The sequence below is a fragment of the Lepisma saccharinum genome, chromosome 1 (genome assembly GCF_977018435.1).
Source record: "Lepisma saccharinum chromosome 1, izLepSacc3.1, whole genome shotgun sequence".
Lineage (NCBI taxonomy): Eukaryota > Metazoa > Arthropoda > Insecta > Zygentoma > Lepismatidae > Lepisma > Lepisma saccharinum.
The window spans coordinates 132,859,833-132,881,005 of record NC_139229.1 but is presented as its reverse complement, the minus strand read 5'-3'; the positions used below and the strand labels follow the sequence as shown (position 1 = coordinate 132,881,005).

The 21,173-nt window shown below is 38.1% G+C and overlaps 1 protein-coding gene across 1 annotated transcript in view; it reads right to left on the bottom strand.

The window, feature by feature from the left end:
* The window catches only part of LOC146001469 (pyrimidodiazepine synthase-like), a 59,462-nt gene that overhangs the window by 21,821 nt on the left and 16,468 nt on the right, over positions 1-21,173 (bottom strand). Inside the window, exons 2-3 of the mRNA XM_083138817.1 lie at positions 17,841-17,946; positions 16,443-16,665 (exon numbers count right to left, since the gene is read on the bottom strand). Coding sequence (XP_082994943.1) covers positions 16,443-16,665; positions 17,841-17,946 — 329 coding nt within the window. The remainder of the gene's footprint in view (positions 1-16,442; positions 16,666-17,840; positions 17,947-21,173) is intronic.

Sequence of the window (21,173 nt, the reverse complement as noted above, 5' to 3'; positions counted from 1 at the left end):
ACCTGTTCCCGAACATGAAGAAACACCTTCGTGGAAAACATTTTGCCAGTGATTCAGAGGTTATGGATGTTGTGAAAGCTTGGTTGCAGGACCAACCAAAATATTTTTTTTCTGCTAGGATTGAAGCACTGGAAGGCCGATTGAAAAAGTGTGTTAATGTTGCAGGGGACTATGTTGAAAAGTAACAGTGGATTGGTTTTCCTACGAGGGTTCCTTCTTTGTCAGGGGCGGAGCATGCTGAACCACCCTCGTATGTTGTGTCCGTGTAAGGTAAGAAATAATGTTTTATTCACTTTTCAAACCACACATTCTTTTGTGTATGTGCTGTAAAGAGAATATTACCTCCTTCATATTTAAATTTAGTATTGTCAATCAATTTTCCCAAATAATATTTAAAAATATATATTTTACACATATAGGTAAACAAGCTTGAAAAAAAAAAACAATGAAAAACTGTGTTCTTATGCTTGTAATAACTGTAAAATAAAAGAAATAATTCTACAATGCAAGCAATGCGTACATACAAGAAAAACTAAAAAAAAAAGTATTTTGTACGTATATGCAACAGAGCACACAATTTTTATAAAAGCACTGTTAATTGGTAAACAATGAATGGAATTAGTACTTTTGTTTTAATAGATGTGCACACATGAAATATTAATTAATATTAACACTACAGTTCCCACTCATTTTATATAATTAAATTCCCTGACCCCTGCTGAGCTCTTGGTAACAGTTTATGTATTACTTCTATGTGTGTTTGTATATATTATTTTTAGTGTGTTTGTATGTTAATTTTATTCCCATTTTTGTGTTAGGTTCCCAATCCGGGAGTTTCTGGTTGTTGGTTTCAAATCAAACCTCAACTTGCAATGATGGTTTTCGAATTAGAAAGAGTCTATGCCATGTTTGCAGAATGTTTGAGTTGACTTCATCTATAAATACTCTAGACTCTGAAATTAACAAAGAATGATGAAAAGGTTTGCTCCAGATATCAACCAGGTGATTTCCAGATAGGCAAGCCATCGACAGCTAACATCACTCCCATCTTCAGGGATTGAAGTGCAGAGACGTGTCAGGGTAAGGTTGTGTGTATTTGGTTCAGGATGGGTCTGGTGTAGGTGACAGGCCAATCAGATGCAGTGGCGGCTCGTGGTGAACCAAAGTGGAGGGGCGACAGCTCAAAAATTTACTCTACTTGTAATGTGAGTTTAATTGATTAATTTCGTATATAACAGCCAACATGATAAGAAATTGATATATTCGTCTTTACCGAATATCATGTTTTGCACGTTTGCACATATTATGATAAATTAATAATTATTTAACAGTAATGCGAAGATTACGAAAGATGGAAGAAGAAATAGAATTCTAACAGATTTAGTTGTAGCATTTTTTAACTTAACACAGGGGAAAATTCAGAAGAAGGGATATTCGTTTTTACACAGCTTGATAAGCACAATGACGAATATTTACGTGCATTGAACGTGAAAATTACTAGTAAAAATGTTACACAAAAAACGTTTCCTGTCAAACATGACTAATTCATATGTGAAATAGGGCAGCAAAGTAAATATCTCACAGGAAAGGTGATATCTGCGTTACCAGAAGTTCAAGCTCTACAGTAAAAACTTCAAACTTACCAGAAAGCTTCTTCAGACATGCTTGTTCTAGATTCAAATTCGGTTAGGACGGCCTAGGTTTTTTATGTTTATTTTTTCATCCAGACTTCTCAGACTTCTGGTAGAAAACTTCGCACCAACAAGTTCTCCACATAGCTCATCTCAACAAACGCACAACTAAAGAACACTACCGAAAAAGCTTCACTTTTCCATGGAAAATGAAGAAACAACAAGCAAAGAGAATCGAGTATTTTCTTTGCAACAAGTGTCAATGCTATCGTCTTCCCATGCAGTCATTTTATTTCCTCGGGGTTGCCAGACAATTTTGCCAAATTTTCAGAAATTCGTAGTACACAGGTTCCTGTAGCGGCTCTTGATGAGTTTAGATGACTAGTTTCTAATTTATTTAACAGCCGGCTTGAAAAGAAATTGTGAAACTTTGTCACACTGTCAGGGTTTTTTCAAAACGTGCTAATCAAAACATGTAATTAAATCTAATTTTGTGAGTAACACGAAGCTGTAGCCGACTTCCGTGGCTAGCATACAGCATTACATTATATTACAGTATAGTATTCCATGCTATATATTGTTCCTGGTAGTCTTCATTTGAAGGCCAATCCAGTTTTCTACAAGCCCTATTGGACCCTGAATTATTCTCTCTATATTTTATGTATTATATATTATTCTATATTTATCATATGAATCTTATTCTATATTTATCATATGAATCTTATTCTATATTTATCATATGAATCTTATTCTATATTATTCTCAAACTCTAATTTCAAACATTTCGGTTTTATCTTAGGTACAGAGATTTATATTACTCGCTTATCTTCTTATTTAAACTGGTGTAGAAGTGGAGATTCCCAGAACCTAGTTAACCACTCCAAAGTATATCCTTCACTCCAGGGACACAAAGAATACCGCACTCAGCAGAAGCACAAACGACAAATGATAGCTGAGTGAGAGGGTATAAGAAGTGAGAGGGTATAAGAAGTGAGAGTGGCGAGTGGTGGCGGAGGTTCGCACCTTCGTGTCCCCCCCCCCAAAAAAAAGAAGAAGATTGTCCTCTCCGTTTGTCCGATGTAGGCATTATCACTGGAACAGATGTTACAGTAAACCCTGGGTGCCTTCTGTCCTAGGTCACTGTGTCGCTGATTGAGATACTCCACTGAAACACTATAGAGAGTACAGTTGACCATTGCACTGGATGGTGAAAGCTCTTGGCATTGAGGTACAGCGTCTGTGTGAGTGGGTTTTCTGCATATGCTGAGTCCTAAAGTCCCGTCAGGTCCGAAATGGAAGGCTGCTGATCATCTCTGTCTCCATGGTGAATTTTATGTTCAGGTGATCCAGCAATGTTTGTAGCGCTGCTTTGCCATGCAGTCTGATGGCAAAGGTGTTGTCCACGTATCTGTAAAATGCAGCAAGTGTCTGTGGAGCTGAAAAAAGTACTTCATGAGAAAATTGGCTATGGCAGGCAAGAGTGGGGATCCCATTGCCACTCTCTCTGTTCATAGTTCCTCACTCTGTAGCTGAAATAGTCAGAATATGTTTGAAGAGACTGATGATGTATGTTGCGAAATGTTGCTCTAACAGTTTCAAGGAATCTTGAAGTGGCACTCTGGTGAAGAGCAATACTACGTCGAAGCTGACCAGAAGGTCACCAGGAGAAGTTCTGATGCTCTGCAGTGTTTTGATGAAGTCAGATGAGTTTCTGACGTGGTGTTGGCCCTTGCCCATCAGAGGTTGGAGTTCTGCCATTACAAATTTGGAGAGTCTGAGGTGCTGATGAGATGTTTTAATGGTACAGCAGATTTGTGTATTTTGGGAAGGCCATACAGTCATGGTGGTACGGTTCCATTGGGCATTAACAGGTCCTGGGTTTCTTTCAGCAGGGTGGATTTCTTCAGTAAAGCTCTGGTTTTCCTTTCTATTGCAGCTGTGGGGTTTCAGAGTAAGGTCTACGAGAATGTATGTGATTTCTGTTAGACTGGAGTATAAGAAAGGTGTTTCCTTTGTCTGCTGGTAGTATGATAATGTTGTTCTGTTCTTCTCACAGTTGCTCAAGCACGACTTTCTCTGCTGTTGTGAATTTGGACTTGTGGTGGAACGGCCCTTTTAAGGGTCACATATACTTCTGAAGGTATGTCCTAGACATCTGTTACTGGGAGATTGTTTATGACTCGCTCGGTGCTGCTGATTATATCTGTGGTTGGTATGGTCTTAGGATCTGGCATGAAGTTCAATTCCTTAGACAGGATGGAGATCGTGGCTTTGTTAAAACGTTCCTCTGTCAAGTTAACAATGGTGCAGTGGATGGAATCCTGCCGGTTTTGCTGGTCGGCTATCAGTTGACTGTCTGAGGCTAATCAGATGTATTTACTGCTCTACTTATCCATGGTCTTGCTGGCTTCCAGTTCAATGTGGTCTTTGGTGGTGGTGTCTATCCTTTCCCAGTTCACTGGAAACACTTGCATTGATAGATAGAAGCCTACTCCATAGTTTCTTGGAAATTTCTTCTTCCACTTCAAGATTCCTTAAAACTGTTAGAGCAACATTTCGCAATAGCCATCATCAGTATCTTCAAACATATCGTGACTACTTCAGCTACAGGGTGAGGTACTACAAACAGACAGAGTGGCAATGGGATCCCCACTCTCACCTGCCATAGCCAATTTTGTCATGAAGTACTTCGTTCAACTCCACAGAAACGTGCTGCATTTTACAGATATGTGGACAACACCATTGTCATCAGGCTGCAAGCATGCGCATGCACTCTGGTACAGCAAGGCCAGCAGTGGTGGCACACAGCATAACTGTTACAAATTAATTCTTTAACTTTTGGTTTCTCATTATTTCTTCCGGGTTGCCTCAACAGAATATCAACCTGCAAGCTTCCAAGGTTCGGCCTTTTCCGATATGGGGCCATCAACACCCTCTCGTGGCATGTTGACAAAACACCCTGGCCATCCTATCCTGTAGCCTGAGTACAATGCCACCAGGAGCCCGAGAAATCCTCCGGCGACCTTGAAGGGTCCAATGGGAGGGCGGTTGTGTTGGGGCAAATTTTGTTTTCCAGCCAGTAAGGGATGGAAGAAAGCCGAGAGTGCCATCGGTTCAGTTGCTGATGTCCTCAGTGTTGCGAACTGCACGATTAAGTGTCCAAGTGTACTGTATACTATCAGCGATGTGGCATATCCATGGGCATCTGCAGGATTTTTTCCAGGGAGGGGCAAGCAAGGTATATTTTCCAGGGGGAGGGGGCAAACAAGGCACATTTTCATCCATAATAGTGTTGTCCCCTCAAAAAACATTGCTTCAATTTGAATTTATCATGTTCATGCAATAATTAACACATATTCTTGTGGCTGTAATGAAATTATATGTGTGAACTATATAATTTTTGGTTTACTTTCATTTAAAATTTATATTCATAAATAAACTATAAAGTTTCAAAACACAAAAATATGATAGCTGACATACGGATGACATATTCTATCTGAAGATAAACATTTCAGAGCGTTCGGTCTTTAAGAGAACCAACATGTCCATGGACACATCTGCCAAATAGAGTTGGTAAAACTCGCTGGCCGCGGTCACACTTTTTTCAAGCGCTTTGCGAGATGAAAAGTTACTGTTTTTTGGACGGGTGAATTTCTATTTGTTTGGCATTGTTTACTATTTACTACGGAAAGAACTACATGGTGCCAAAGTGGACTTGTGAATATTGCAATGTGTGAAAATCTTGAAAATTGTTTCAATCATCCGAGATCGTCTGTTGCATTCAATATGTTTAACAACAGACCAACTGAAATTCGAAAACTGAACAACTGCGCCAGAACATTCATCTTTCCCTTAGAGGCGTTATGGAAATAGTACCAGGTAGTGATCATTATAACGTACCATGTAGAAACAATGAATTCTTGGTTTTCTTAATTTTTCGGGATCTGCTTCCCTATCCAAAAATGTCACCGCACGCCACTGGCTGCATCGCAAAGCAGCACTACAAACATTCCTGGACCACCTCAACAACCAGCATCTGAACATCAAATTCACCATGAGACAGAGACCAATGGCAGCCTTCCATTTCTAGACATAATCATCATCACAAACAAAACTGAACGCGACTTCAGGACCAGAACCCTGCACAGCAGACCAGTTTCCCTTACTATGGCCGCCTGGTCGCCAGGTCGAGTTCTCCTTCTTCTGCCGCCTAGTGAGTCGGCAAGTAAGAACTGTAACTGTCTACCTGGATTTTGAAGCAGCAAGCATCAAAAGCCCATGGTTAACTGACAAAGATCCACCTGTCTTATCAGTCAGCAAACTCTCATTCCAGTTTTGCACAGTCTCCAGATATACGAGTCATGCAGACACTGTTGCCAACTTTCAGATTCTAAACTGTTCAAGGAGTACTTGAAATGTTCATAACATTTAATCAATTTGAAATTGCAGAGCTTTCTTCCATGGTAGAAAACATTTGTATTACTGACACTTGTAACGGAGTATGAAGCAAGTTACACAAAAGTGCCATAGTAAATACATTTTTGGAACATTGTTTGGCTGGTGGTTGTTCTACATTAAACTATTTTTCAAAGAACTTTGTAAAATGATGCTACAGGTTATCTCTGATGAAATTTTGCCAATTCAATATCCAAATTAGTTGCTCAATATAGCTCCTCTTCTTTTTGAAAAGTTATACTATTCCTGACTTGCTTAGTGTTATTATCCCCTCTACGACACAGAGATCAGTTGTTTGTTTTCGTAAATTTCATTCTGAAGGGAATTTTATCCTCAATTTAGGTGCAATATAGTACCTATTCAACCATTATATTTGTGACATCATGTGATATTGAATACTAAGGCATGGGAGTCCATAAAAGATATCATAAAATCAGTATTTACACTACAAAATGTTTTGCATATTGTCACCTATTTCAACAAATTGTCATTATTGTGAGTTATCTAGTTCTACAAACTGCAATGATAGTAACACGATGTTAAATAATTAGGGCTGAATCGATACGGGTGTATAGGTAATAGGAATTGTAGCTTTCCTGGCAACGTGATTCAAACAGGTGTTCTCAGGTTATCAGCCAGGTTAAATTTGAGTTAGCTTCTAATGTTTCGAGATAATACATTGCTCTCATATTCAGGAAATGGAAAATGGAGACCAGTGTAAAGTTAGATATTCACAGGCCGCCACTGAAATCCAAGGCCCTGCTCTGTTCAGTGAAAGATAACCTGGAAATCTGCATTTTAGGAGTATACCATATACCCTGAGAGTATGGGACATCATATATAGGCCAAACGGGATGCACCATTGAGCAGCGGCGAAATGGACATCAGCGCAATATCTGATTATTCCAATTCAGAAAAGTCAGGACTAGCAGAACGCAGCATCACCGAGGGATACAGGATTTTATTTGCCGACACCAAAATAATAGCCAAATGTGGCGGTTACTGGGACTGATGGGTAAAGAAAGCCATAGCCATTTCACGGAAAAGCACCAATCTCAACAGGGACGTGGGACTCCAGGTCAGTAATGCCTAGAACCCAATCCTCCATAAAAACAAGACACCAGCCAATGAGAACACCAGGATCCAGAGCGAGCCAATAGGAAGACAGTATCCAAGCTCCGCCACATCATAGTTATATATATAACCTTACACTAGTCTCCATTTTTGCATACCCTGAAGATGAGAGCAATGTATGAGCTCAAAATGTTGGAAGCTAACTGCAATTTAACCTGGCTGGTAACCCGAGAACACCTGTTCGATGTATAGGTATCGGCAGTGGTCAGAAGTAGCGAGCTACTTGTAGCGTCGCTACTGTAGCTAGCTACAAAATTTGTAGCTGTAACTGTAGCGACGCTACATTTTGAAAATTGTAGTTGTAGCGGTAGCGAAGCTACAAAATTCCTGTAGTTGTAGCGAAAATTTCGCTGCAGCTACATTTTTTCTCAGCATTTTGAGGTGAATTTAATGTGGCAACAGCATCAGAAAAATCGACAATAACCCTTAATTTTGCAGGAGGTTCATTAAGACAGTCTGTTACATGAAGACACAGATTATCTAGATTGTAGATTATAGATATCTGCGCAATTTATTTAATTAGTATCTGAATAATTTAGATATCCACATAACTAACTGACATATATGAATATATTCCAGCTAACAGCTACGTTTTTTTTTTATCTGCATCGCTATTTTAGAGAAAAACATGCCTCGTTTGCTGCACCGCTGGAAAAAGTGCCTCGTTTGCTTCACCCCCGGAACAAATCCTGTGGATATCCATGGTGTAAGATACATCAAAATGTCATTAATTGCTGTGTAAAATATAACTTGCAGTGCAAAAACGAGCGATGGATTTTCCACTGCACTGACAAAGGAATAGTGCCAGCAATAAATGGCTCAGTACGTTAACAGCATTGATCATCGTCAGTATACAGAATCTCACCAGCAAGAAATTATTGTTACAAGAATGATATACAGTTTCTGGAATTACAATTATTTTCGCGATAATTTTTGTTCACAAATTTTAAAATTACAATACGTTTAGAACACTCAGGTTTACACGACAGTTTCCTAAATATATTTTATCATATTGCAAAAAGTATGCACAAACGACAATTTTCTTTAGTTAATATACATTGTTTTCAAATTTATGTATTTTTCCTACTTTCCTGTAACTTTTGCTAATCATGACATTCTCATCATCATCATCATCCTTCGCCGTTTCCTGCCTCTGGCTGGGTCAGCATAGAAGTCAAGCCTCTTCATTTTTTCCTGGTCTTCCACAACTCCTCTCTTCCTACTGTGTTCCAATCTTGTCCTCTTCTCCTAACAATCTCTGCTATCTGCTTTTTCCACCAACATCTTGGTTTCCCCCGTGGCCATATTCCCACTCCTTTTGCATTATAAGCTCTTACTGGTAGTCTTTCTGCATCCATCCTCTTCATGTGTCCGAACCATCTCATGTGTGCCTGATCTAGTCTGTCCTGAAGCTTCACCACACCCACTGCCTGTCGGATCTCCTCATTCCTTATTCTATTCCTTCCTCAAAAGACTCCTTAAAAATTTCATCTCCACTGCCTGCATCTTCTTTTTTTTCTCTATGACATTGTCCAAGTTTCTGATCCAGTAATTACTGGCACATAGTATGTGTTATATATTACCTTCTTGCATTTCACAGGTACACCCCTGTTCCATATTAATCTTCGAACGCTTTGATATAATCCACCACCCATTTGTCCTCTTCTGTTTACCTCCTCATCTATTCTTCAACTTCTCTCAATCATGACAATGAGTATGAATGGTTTATTTAATTATTCTCTTATCTAGTCACTTTCTGCCACTTTCCGCTAATTGTAAGTACGAGGAAGAATGTTGAATGATGAGCAGTGTGGGGAATGGAGGAGCAGGACGATCCCATCCTCCCAACTTGGCGTGTTTCCTAGTTTTTGTTTTGAGTCCATTTTATGCATAGATAAGCTGATCGAGACTGGATCCGGACCACTATGTGCCTCCGCTGGGTATCGAACCTGGGGCCCTTTTGTAATCAAAGGGCTCCAGGTACTTTTCATTCAAAATGCTGCCTTCCTATCAGTCTACAAAAAATGAAATATTTATTCTGAAGAAAAATATGTTGATGTGAACATGAATACGTAATCCTACCAAATTTTATTTGTGTATAGTTGTAATCATTAATTTGGATAACACCCTAATTGCAATATTCATATATCTAATTTGAATTGATATGCCACTTGCATAGGTATGGTATTCTCAAAAACTATAGTAAAAATAAGTAACTGAAGTGACAATGCTTTCAAAATTATTGAATGATGGGAATCATATTAATAAATAATAGAATTTGTTTACCAGTAGTAGGAGATTATTAATACCCATCCATATGGTTGTTTTTAATTTTTTTATGCAGAAGTAGCGCAAAAGTAGCAAAGTAGCGAGTAGCGCACATGAGTAGCGTAGCGAGCTACTTTTTGGTAAATGTAGCTGTAGCTGTAGTGAAGCTACTTTTAAAATGTAGCGTTCTGATCACTGGGTATCGGTAAGTATCGGTTGAATTTTCTTTACCGATACCATCTGACACCAATGATCTTGATTGATTTGCTTTATTTTACTTCGCTTTTTGTGTCACTTTTGGCTAATTTGCGAAGATGGGGATAAGTCATGATGTGATGAAATTAATGGATGGACACTCACAAACATGCATGCCCAGGCTGGGATTCGAACCTGGGACCCCTGGCATTGTAGCACGAACCAATGATCAGAGCAGCTAAGAGAAGCAACTCATTTGGCAAGATTTGTATTTTTGAAATGTTCGTTCACCCTTCCTTGTGACAGATGTAAATTTCCGAGAAATGCTGTATCCTCCTGGGAAGCAGATGACAAGATCAAAGGCAGGTAAAGTGGAAGTGCTGCACCCAAACGTGACATTGAACGCATGAAAGCCTGGTGGTCAACGCTACATGAAAATAAATAAAATAACCAATCATTGCCAATTCTTGTTCGCAAACTCATGGGGTAAGAACAAGGACATTTTCAAAACCAGCATTATCATCATGCTAGGCCAATTCCGGAGTTCTTGGAAAAGGGATGAATGTCGCTGTGGGAGGGAGGGTTGTGGGATTTCCATCTTGTGCTGTACCCTTCTGTGTAAGTTTTTTATGTGACTGCTGGCTGATACCGACACTACAGAGACTTGTTTTTATTACAAATGAAAGAGAATATTAGACAACAGGGCATCAAAAGAGAGTGACAAATGAACATTAAATGTGTCTGTATTTATATAGGTTATATCTTTATGTTATTTTTCTCTCTCTCCAGGTTAATTCAAACAACAAGAATGTTGTTTACATCAAATTGAAGCAGGGAAACTTATAATCCACTAATTTTTTGTTGTAATCTCAACACTTTGAAATGGCTTGCAACATTTCAAAATGTTCTTCCTTTTTTCTTTTTGCATCCTCTGCGTCTAGAGTCGTTTTCACGTTCAGAAGACACAACGGCGCTTATGGAGAAACCGTACAGTGTTGCCAATACAGCGCTAGCTCATGTCGCCGGGAAATGATGAGCTTCCTTCACAATGTAGGTGTTACATATTTTATATAAAATGATAATTATATGTAATTATTAATATTAATATTATACTGTGAACATTACAGTTCATTAGCATGTCATTTTCCCATTAGATTTAATTTAATACACAGGCACATTTAATATTCATTCGCCTTTCTCTGTAATTATTTCATAGAATAACATTGAGATATGGTAATGTTTTACATATATAAACTGCTCGCCATTAAAAATGCAACACCCAGAAGGAGTAATCGGAATCGGACGAAATGTGCACAGTGTGTAGAGGAGAGGTGCAGAAGGAAATGATTAGGTGTTCAAGGCCGTCATGCGTCATGTGCGCCTGCCACGCCATCTGGTAAGTGGTACCTGTAGCAGGTCAGATAGGTGCAGAAGAGCAGTGAAAGTGCATGGTCGTGAGTGTAGTGTGTTAAAATCGGTCAGCAATGCCACATCGTCGAATATGGCAGCGATTCCAGCAGGTTTCCCAGTTCGATCACGGCCGAATTGTTGCATACCGTGAATGCGGATTATCCTACCGTGAGATCGGTGCCCGTGTAGGACCGAATGCATCCAGACTGATCCGTGTATGGAACCAGTGGGTCCAGGAAGGCACTGCAGAGCGACATAGAGGTTCACAATGTCCGCGTCGGATGACGGAACGAGAGGACAGACGTCTGATACGCATGGCCCTTACAGACAGAATGGCCACGTCAACGAGGATTGCGCATGAAGTACGGGATGTTTTACAACGTCCAGTGTCCCCACGAACCATGCTTCGTCGTTTGGCGAACCGGGGAATTTTTTCCCGGCACCCATTGTTGCGGATTCCTCTGACACTAGAGCATAGGCGTTTGCGTTTCAGATGGTGCCAAGACCGTCGTGCATGGATGGCATAGTGGAATGCTGTAGTGTTCTCTGATGAATACCGCTTCTGTATACAACATCATGATGGACGTACACGCATGTGGCGGCACCGTGGCACTAGGCTTCATGACGCCTGCATCATGCATCATCACACAGGGCCTTCATTGGGTATCATGGTATGGGGTGCCATCGCCATATGTGTTCGTTCGCGTCTCTTACGCATTCAAGGGACAATGAACAGCCAACGGTACATCACACAGGTTCTCACCCCTGTTGCTGTCCCATTAATCCATGCACTGCATAATGCCACTTTTCAACAGGATAACGCGTGCCCCCATGTTGCAAGGAATGTCCTCGCATTTATGGAAGCTAACCACGTGCCACTGCTTCCTTGGCCAGCACGTTCGCCGAATATGTTGCCAATTGAACATGTCTGGTCCATGGTGGGTCGCCGGCTGGCCCAACTCAGGTTTCTGGCACGTAATGTTGAAGACCTCTGTCACCGTGTGGAAGCCGCTTGGGACGCCATACCGCAAGCAGACATCGATAGACTCATTCTGTCCATGCCTCGCCGTGTTGCAGCAGTTATTGCCGCCCGTGGAGGCTGTACACGCTACTAGCTCCTTGGGGTTATGCAACCATGTTCTACGTGTCACATGTCACACCACCGAGCTCTAACTGTAATCATTTTCTTATCTTATTATGAACTACATATTTGCCAAGTTTCGTGTTTCTATCTCATTTCCTTCTGGGTGTTGCAATTTTAATGGCGAGCAGTGTATATAAATTCATTATTGTCTATGAATTTATGTGTACGTTGGAAACTGAAAGGTGATCTTCATTTCAGTATTAATGTCGACAGTAATGTAAACAAAAACAACGTGTATTTGCAACAGCACTAATGTTGCTCACAACAGCAGCATTGGAAATAATTGTCAATTATTAAATTAAAGTAATTGCAATTCTATTATAACAAACTGAGTGAAGTTAATATTTTTACTGAATGGAAATAGAATAACAACTCGAAAACTTGGTGGTGATTAGCCTGAATGCTGCGGTGAGTCTGCTCAAGGTGGCCAGACAACGTCTCCTTACCTCACGCGCGGTTTGGGTTAAAAAGAAACTCCAAATGCATGGAAGTAATATTTCTGGGAGCCTTTGAGTGGTTATAAAAAATAATTTCATTATTTTCTTCACAACTTTGTCGCTGGAAGCTTTTACTTGGAATTACAGAACAAAAAATTGCCAGCGACGAAATTTTCTACTGCACGAATATAAAACATCTCCACATACTTTATTTGAATATTTTTTAATGTGAATATGCTTTAAAGTATTGATAAATTCTGAGCACCACCATCACCTATGACAATTAGAAAACAGTGTCAATTTTTTTCATAATGAATGCTTCAATTTTACGGCATGTTTCAACGTTAGGAATGAAAACAATGTAAAAATTTTGTTTTCACAGAAAATTTGAGTTTTTAATTTATCTAAAAATATGTAAATAAGTTACCACTTTTTTGTGCTCACCATCGTATTCTCTACAAAATTTCCTGCAAAACTGCAGGTACCGATTTTACGTAAGCTAAATTTGTAAATCGAGAAATTTCACAACAGCGCGCTCGTATTTCCCATAAGAAAAGCATTGTCCATAAGAGGCCATTGTGTCTTCTGAATGTGAAAAAGACTTTAGAAAGAAGTTCATAAAAAATTTCACAAGACATTTTAAATTGCTATAATGCTACATGAGAATGATTTGGAAGTCATTTAATGTCATTAACAGAATATGAAGTGATGAGTTTGACTCAGTAACTACCCTTTGTTATTTTAAACTGAAATTATACAAGTAGCTGCATCAGCATCGGTGGAATCGGTATCAGCAAATCGTGTATTGGCTCAGCCCTAAAAATAATTGTTAGTTACTATCTTGAGACGGGTGCAAATAACCAGCAGTGTTGGCCCACACATTTTTACAAAACAAACATCGTAAATATGAAACTGAGAAGATTTGAGATTTCAAGATTAGAAAAGTGATATGAAATGAACAAAACACACAAACCTATATTTCAAGACCCTGAAAGCAAATTTCGAGAATATGTGGTCGTTGGCTTGACATAATAATAAAATAATTCTTATGGAAAAATATTAATTTGAGATATTACAAAATCTTCGAGGCCCGTGGAACTAATGTATATTAAAATGTCTTCGTGCATAGTGAAATTTAATTGCCCTTGATAATGCTGACAGTGGTGCTCACCTTGGACTGAAAGAAGTACATCAAGTTTCTCTTGACTTCTTACTTCCCAGGTAAAGAGAAAAACCTGCCAGGCTTAGAGGCCTGTGGATTCTCGTTCAGGGAAGCTCGCTTGCACAATGTCCAGCACCTGGCTTGACCAACGTATTGCATATTATCTGTGTATTGCAGACAGGTTTCTTCTGGCTCTCGTGAAGGCCTCTGTTCAGGACAGCATATACAGTAAACCCACTCATGCAGACCTATACATAAATGCCAAGAGTATTCACAATCCAGCGTTCCACCAGGCTATCTCCATCAGCGACACAGAGCACCTTCAGGATGAAATAAGATACCTGAGCACAGCTTTCAGACAGGATGGATACATTGAAGGCATCATCAAGTCACTAGAGTGAGTAATGCACAACAAGAACAACAAAGTAACAAACTCGGACCCCTCAGACAAACAAGAGGAGAAGACGATAGCCATCATCCCATACACAGGTAATCTCTCTGTAGTCATCAGCTGCCTTCTTTCATAGCACAACTTTAAGACTATCTGCAAACTGCCACAGAAAGTCAGAAGCCGACTTCGAAATCATAAAGTCAACATAGGTCAGAAGACACCCAGGGTTTACCGTATCATCTGTTCCTGCAGTAAAGCCTACATAGGACAAAAGGGGAGGACAATCAAACAACGTTGCAAAGAACACGCCTGCTACATCAAGAATTTTCATCCCAAATAATCAAGGTTAGCAGAACATTCCATCCAGGAGGGCCATAGAATTGACTTCAGAACAACCAAGATCATCAATAAGTCATCCAACTACTGGGACTGAAACATCAAAGAAGCAATGGCCACCCACCGAGAAAAGGAAAACCTCAACAGGGACACTGGGCTCGAACTGGACCAAGAGTTAAACACAAATGTAATCTTGTGAGAGGCTTCTCAAATATTTTAACATTGCATCACTTCACAATAAACAAATCATGCACCACTTTCCTTCACAAAATTATCACATTGAAGTTCTATTCACCCTGTTAACCCCTAAGGCCGGTTTGACATACAGCATACTAACCTACACGTTTCTACCATGGGCGGTTTGACGTACACATGTCCGTATCATGGCTCTAAACGAATGCCTGTTCCGTGCCATCTATTGGCACGGAAAGAAACGAATTTTCTACTGCTTGCTAGTGAGACTGTATTTTACTGCCACCTAGTGTCATTTTGCGAAAATATTTCGAAAGTTACTTTTGTTTGTCCTTGTTTGCGGTAGTTTTTTCAAAAAAAATATCGTGGGAAGCAGCAGATTGAAGGATCTTGTGAGCAACAAAATTCGTGAAATTATTGAAAAAAGTGATGCTGAATTATCCTCTAGATTATTGTCAGGTAGTGAGGAAAGTGATTTAGACTTGATACATGCTTCAAGGTGTTTGGCACAAAATTGGACTTATTAGGGCAAAAGAAGAATGAAACAGGGACTGATGCTCAGGCAAAGTAACAACATAATGTGAGTGCTGACTATTCAATATTATTCATTACTAAATTATTGTATTGTATTATTGTATTTATATCTTCTGAACAATGTTTACAATTTTTATTAACCCACGGATATGTACTTTACTTATGTTGAAAGTTTCAATTGAATTGCATTAGTGGTTCTGAAGATTCAGCATTTTAAACAATGCTGTGAGAATCTATCTTGTTTCTGAGTTTAAAATTACTGCCCAGGCACTAGACTTCTGGGTATTTCCGGCCTTAGGGGTTAAAGCTGAATTTCTACGTCCTTTCAAGTAAGTTATGACCAAGGAATCAACTGTTCAACTTCAAACATACTAGAACCAATGTAATGAAAATATCACCAATTTGGAAGATGTGCAAATTATTTAAAGGCATTACTAAAAGTGAAAACAAGATGCACTTATTCTCTCTGGCTTCAACAATGAAAAGGACAATACTATAAAATAAAATAAAAATTGTGACCAACATATTTGTTAATATGGGTGTTATGTTTATGTATAACATTGGTATGCATAATTATGTATATACATATTGTGTATAATTAATCATTAATTATTGTATGATAATAAAAAACCTAATTAGGAACACACCTGTTGCATTCAACTACTTAAATAAATAAACAATGTTAATAAGAACTATAAATAATGTTAATAAGAACTACCTTCAATGGCTGATAAATTTGGACTTTCATAAAAAATAGAAATGATCCCTCATTTCACTGTCAACGCAGTTCCTAGACTCCAACAATGTAATGAAGGCTTCCCCTATAACATGGTGGTAACATTGTGGTGCCAAGTTCAATACTCACTATAATATGTAGGGTCAATCCCAATTAGTCTATCTGTGCATAAAGTGAATAAAAAAACTAAAAAATGTTATGACAGTTTATTTATCAAAACAATATCGTGAAGATTAGTTATGTAACTGTTCTTTTTATTTGTTAAATTGTTAAAATTTCTTCTATTTCTATAACTTGAATTCTGATACTTTCATTTATCAAGACAAAGAGAGTGTGTTCTCCCAAACTTTACATGAATAAATATGGTAATTTATTTGCTACAACCATAAATTATAAGAAATACGCATCAAAAGCTACCTTATCAAACTGCTTCATAAGCTCCTGGTCAGCTTTCACGTGCTCAGGGTCACTGGAGTGTAGCGGAGGATCAGGATACTTCTCGTTGAGGTACTCAGCAATATCAATGCTTTCAGGTGTTAGCTTTCCGCCACTTTCTTCCAGAAGAGGAACTTTGCCTGCAGAGTTCTTTTCCAGCAGCCACTCAGGTTTCTCCTTCAAGTTCACATTAACAATATCATGTCTGTATAAAAATAATAATGTTATATATTATATTCTGAATTAGAGAATTAAAGTAACTAACATATCAATTAAAGTGTTTTGAAGGGAACAAAAGGAAAATATTTAAAAGCATCAAAAATGGATTGGATTGTGTATAGGTAAAGGTGAGATAAGATAATTAGTACTCAATCAATATCAGCCAATATGGAATTGTTGATAATTTTACTGGCACAATATTTCTGTAAATTATGGCAAAGTTATGCCATCTTTAAAAATGGATGTAAATTCATGTGTCCTTCTTCTCAATGAAAATCTCTAAATACAGTGGAAGCCCAATTTTACGTTCCCCACCTTATACATTCAATCCTTATGGTCGCAACATAAAATGTTACAGAAGGTTCCTTCATTTTTCATTTTCTTGCTTTTTAAAATGTTTTTATCAGCTTGGTCTCATGAAAAACGTAAAATCGAGTTTTCACTGTACAGTGGATCCCTGATTTTATGTTCGCGAATTTTATATTTTTCCACATTATACATTCTACCTTGATGGTCCCCACATAACAAAATGTCATAAAATTTTCCTAGATTGTACATTTTTCTACATTTTAATTTCTTTCAGCTTGGTCCCCTGTAAAAAGGTAAAAATTGAGATTCCACTGTATGCAGTCACCTGATTACATTCATTAAGGTAGTGGATGTGTCATTTACATTCTTCATAAAATATCTGCAGTATTACATTGTATTGGTAGAATATCTGACAGCCACAGTAAAAACACACAATACAATACAAGGCACACATTAACTGTTCAGGGTGCACAGTACCTCATGTACTGTTGGTGTTGCTTGTCACAATTCACCATATCTCATTTCAGATATTACTTTCAACAAACTAGAAACATTTAATTAATTTGTAACTTTATCCACGAAAACTGTCAGTGCAATTTATTGCATAGATTTATTGATTGATTTATTTATTAGTATCTGTTCAACTTTTACTCAAGTTTGGAATTGTTACATAACATTCTACTTTACCAAGCAAAACTTGTGGTTAATTTGGAATTTACAATGAAATCTACATGAAAACACATCTAAGTTACCAACCGATAATGGTAACGTAAAAGAATGAGTCACAAAAAAATCACATGCACATCTTCAGTTTCAATATCGTACAATTTTGTTTTAATACATGTTACTTACGGGATATTTTTGGCAACCAGAATCAATCTTGTTCTTTGGGCATAAGGACAGTATAGCATACTGTACAATCTTAATTTTCCTTCCGCCAATGGTGGGCATGAAGATCCTATTCAGAGAAACACGAAAAACAATATAACTAACATTATTTTGCAAAAGAACATCAAGTACAATGCACCATAAATTAGTAATTTCCATCCAGCATTACTATATTAATTGATAAGGTAGAGGGTACCTCACAGAACGTTTAGCGTTATGCGAGATCCTCTATTACAATACATAATTCATATTTTGTGACATAAGAGAGCAAGCGGTGATTGCAGGGCCCAAATTTCCAGGAGAATACTGGAATCTTAAAAATATATTACTATTAGGGCATAGCCGAAACCACTTTGAAGTGATACCCATACAGACTCCCACAGATAACGATGCTTGAAAACGGTAACAATTAAAAGTTGGTTAAAATGTTGTTTAACATTAGTGGGTGAGTATTCCATTCCAATTATAAGCATCCATTTACCAGAGTTTTGCTTTAAAATGTTCAAAAATTACATCAGAACATAGAATTAACTTTGTTTTGATAGGCTGGCGTTTCTTCAGTTCATGGGCCATGGGCATGTCATAAAGCTGTTTAAATGGTATCCTGACTGCTAAAATATTTATTGAGATAACTATCCTTAAACCCCCTCCCCCAAAATTTAATTCATAAATTTGAACCAATTTTCACAAGCCTGTACCTCAAAACTAAGATTCTAATTTGATCATTGTAAGTATCACTGGATAGAGCACTTCTAACTTGTCTAGAAACCTTGTGTTTCATTTTGGCACCTAGCCACCACACACTATTCAAAAATGGTGGAATTTATATTTCTATATCACTTGTTTCTTGCCTATTTATCAACAGATTAAATTCCTTTTAATTTTAATACTCTACATAATATCCTCAATTGTTGTTCTTACCCAAGTAACCACAACCATTGGGCCAACTGCAGTTTTTATGTGGTTGGTTGGGCTTATGTTGGTTGGTAAATTAAAAGTTGGTCTTACATTGGGGCAATAGTTGTTACCAACGCTTGGCCAACCATGGAAAAATGAGTCAAAATCAGTTTCAAAAACTATTTTCTCCTGTTAAGACAACTTTCAAGAGTATGCTGTAAATTCTAGAGTGTAAAATAAGTGACATGTAACAATGTTTCTTTTCGAATATTTTAGTCACAGCACATACTGGAACTACTAGTAACTTGCAGTTACTCAAGAGTCCTTTGTCATGGATGAAAGATATTGGGGAATTGCTTATTGTTTGTCTTTTTAGCTGTAGCAGAACAATGGTTCAAGATCTATATATGTAAAATAAACAATGTTATGTGCAGACTAAATTCCATGAAACATGGAAAACTAAAACTGTAGAAAGTCTTTTGTGCTATCACTTGAAGGTACCTTGAAGACAATGATGCCATGTGAATGAGAAAGTGTTGTGAATTTTTTTTAGGCTGGTATTGCTGCTACAACCATTTTCATCATCTTCTTCTAAGAGAACCAAACCCAACTAGTCTAACCTAACCACCACAGATTGCTTACTACCCCAAAAAGCTACTAGCCAATGGGAATGCTTGAAAAGATTGTAGCAGCAATCACTACCTTTTTTTTTATTTCACATAAATGTAATTTGTACTAGAGTTTATATTTGACCTCACAATAAATTATATATGTATCAGAACACAAATCTATACTTTAGTTTTCAGTACGTTGGCCCAATTTTGTACGGCCAAAATTACGTTTGGCCAACCACTTTCAATATGGTTTTGGCCCAACGTTTGGACAACCACATTCAATATGGTTGGCCCAACGTTTGGACAACCACTGTTGGTTACTTGGGTATCATTTTTTGTTTCGCTAAAATCAATAACACTGCGAAATTTGAAAAATTAAAAGTTATGTAGAAAATTTATAGTAATATGACCAATTTATGCTTTATGGGAGAAATTCACCTGTAATACACAGTTATCTCAGTCTGGTTTCTTAGATCAGGAAAATCATATTTCTCCGACTTTATGCTGGGAGGAGGCCGTTTATGGTGCAAGGTACCTAGAAAGTAGCACGTTCTGATTCTGAATCTGGCAATTTCGGTGCTAATGATGACAAAATTGACTGCTTCCAGTTTGTACTCAATGGATATGTCCGCACAAATGAAAATGTGGTATTGGGACATGCCAAGGTCACCCAAACTACTAAGTGTCGCAACCACAGGGGGCAGGGGGGGCATTGGCCCCCTCCCAACCATGGATGGAAATCAATTAGGGGGGCAAACACTGAAGTAAATAAAACAAGGCTAGGAGGCTAGGAGAATCTAAGAGTAGCAGGACAAAAGGACACTCAAGATGGAATTAGTTTTCATATATTTCTTGCATTTTCTTCCAGACGGCCAAGGGCACTTACAGGGGTGCACAAAGAGGCATCGGATTTTAATTTTTTTGCAAATAAAAATAAATTTCGTAAAATTTTCTTGCTCGCTTCACTCGCAATGCCTCTTTCCTTGTTTCATCAAATTCAAAGCAGTAGCTAGGGGCGACAGGAGTCAGCCCTGGGCACTGAACGATCTAAATGTAAAAAGTTGTAAAAAGAGAATGCCATGGCGAGCAGTGAATTTATTTGCACCCTATAAATTGATATTATTTTCAATTTGGAAGAAATTGGACCTAAAAAATGTTTTCATTGCTTCGCTCGCAATATTATTATTTTCTGTAATGCCTTGTAAATTGCCAGAGACAAAATTAAAACCAATTATGTACTTCAGACAGTTGCTGCTAAACAGTTTCGTCCTAAATGCATGAACAATTGTTTGAAGGAATAAGAGCGCACACGTGTATATCATTTTTGCTGTTCGTTTGTTTATGAAATGGATGAATTGGTTATGTAATGTATTTAAATAGTATACGCAATATATTAGGGTGGTCCATCACAACATGGGTAAAAAAATCAAACGATTTCAATGCATAGTTGCTAATTTTGTTCCATTAGGTCTAGACATACTCTGTGAAAAATTTTCTGGCAATAGAAAAATATTCAGGGGTTGCTCAAAGCGCTGAAATATGTTCCATACTGGCTATATGCTATATGAAGTACAGGGTGTCCCACGAACGGCGCAACTGGGAATTAAGAGTGGCGTTACTTTGTAACCGAAACCTGTGCATACATAAGTCATACAACAAATGTTAGCCCTGTCCAAGTAGATATTTTTAAACATAGAAACAACAAACGGGGTGCAGTGTTGTTCATGCAGTGTTGCCAAATGTAAGTGAAAGTGTAAATTTATTTTTCCACAAACATGGAAAATTG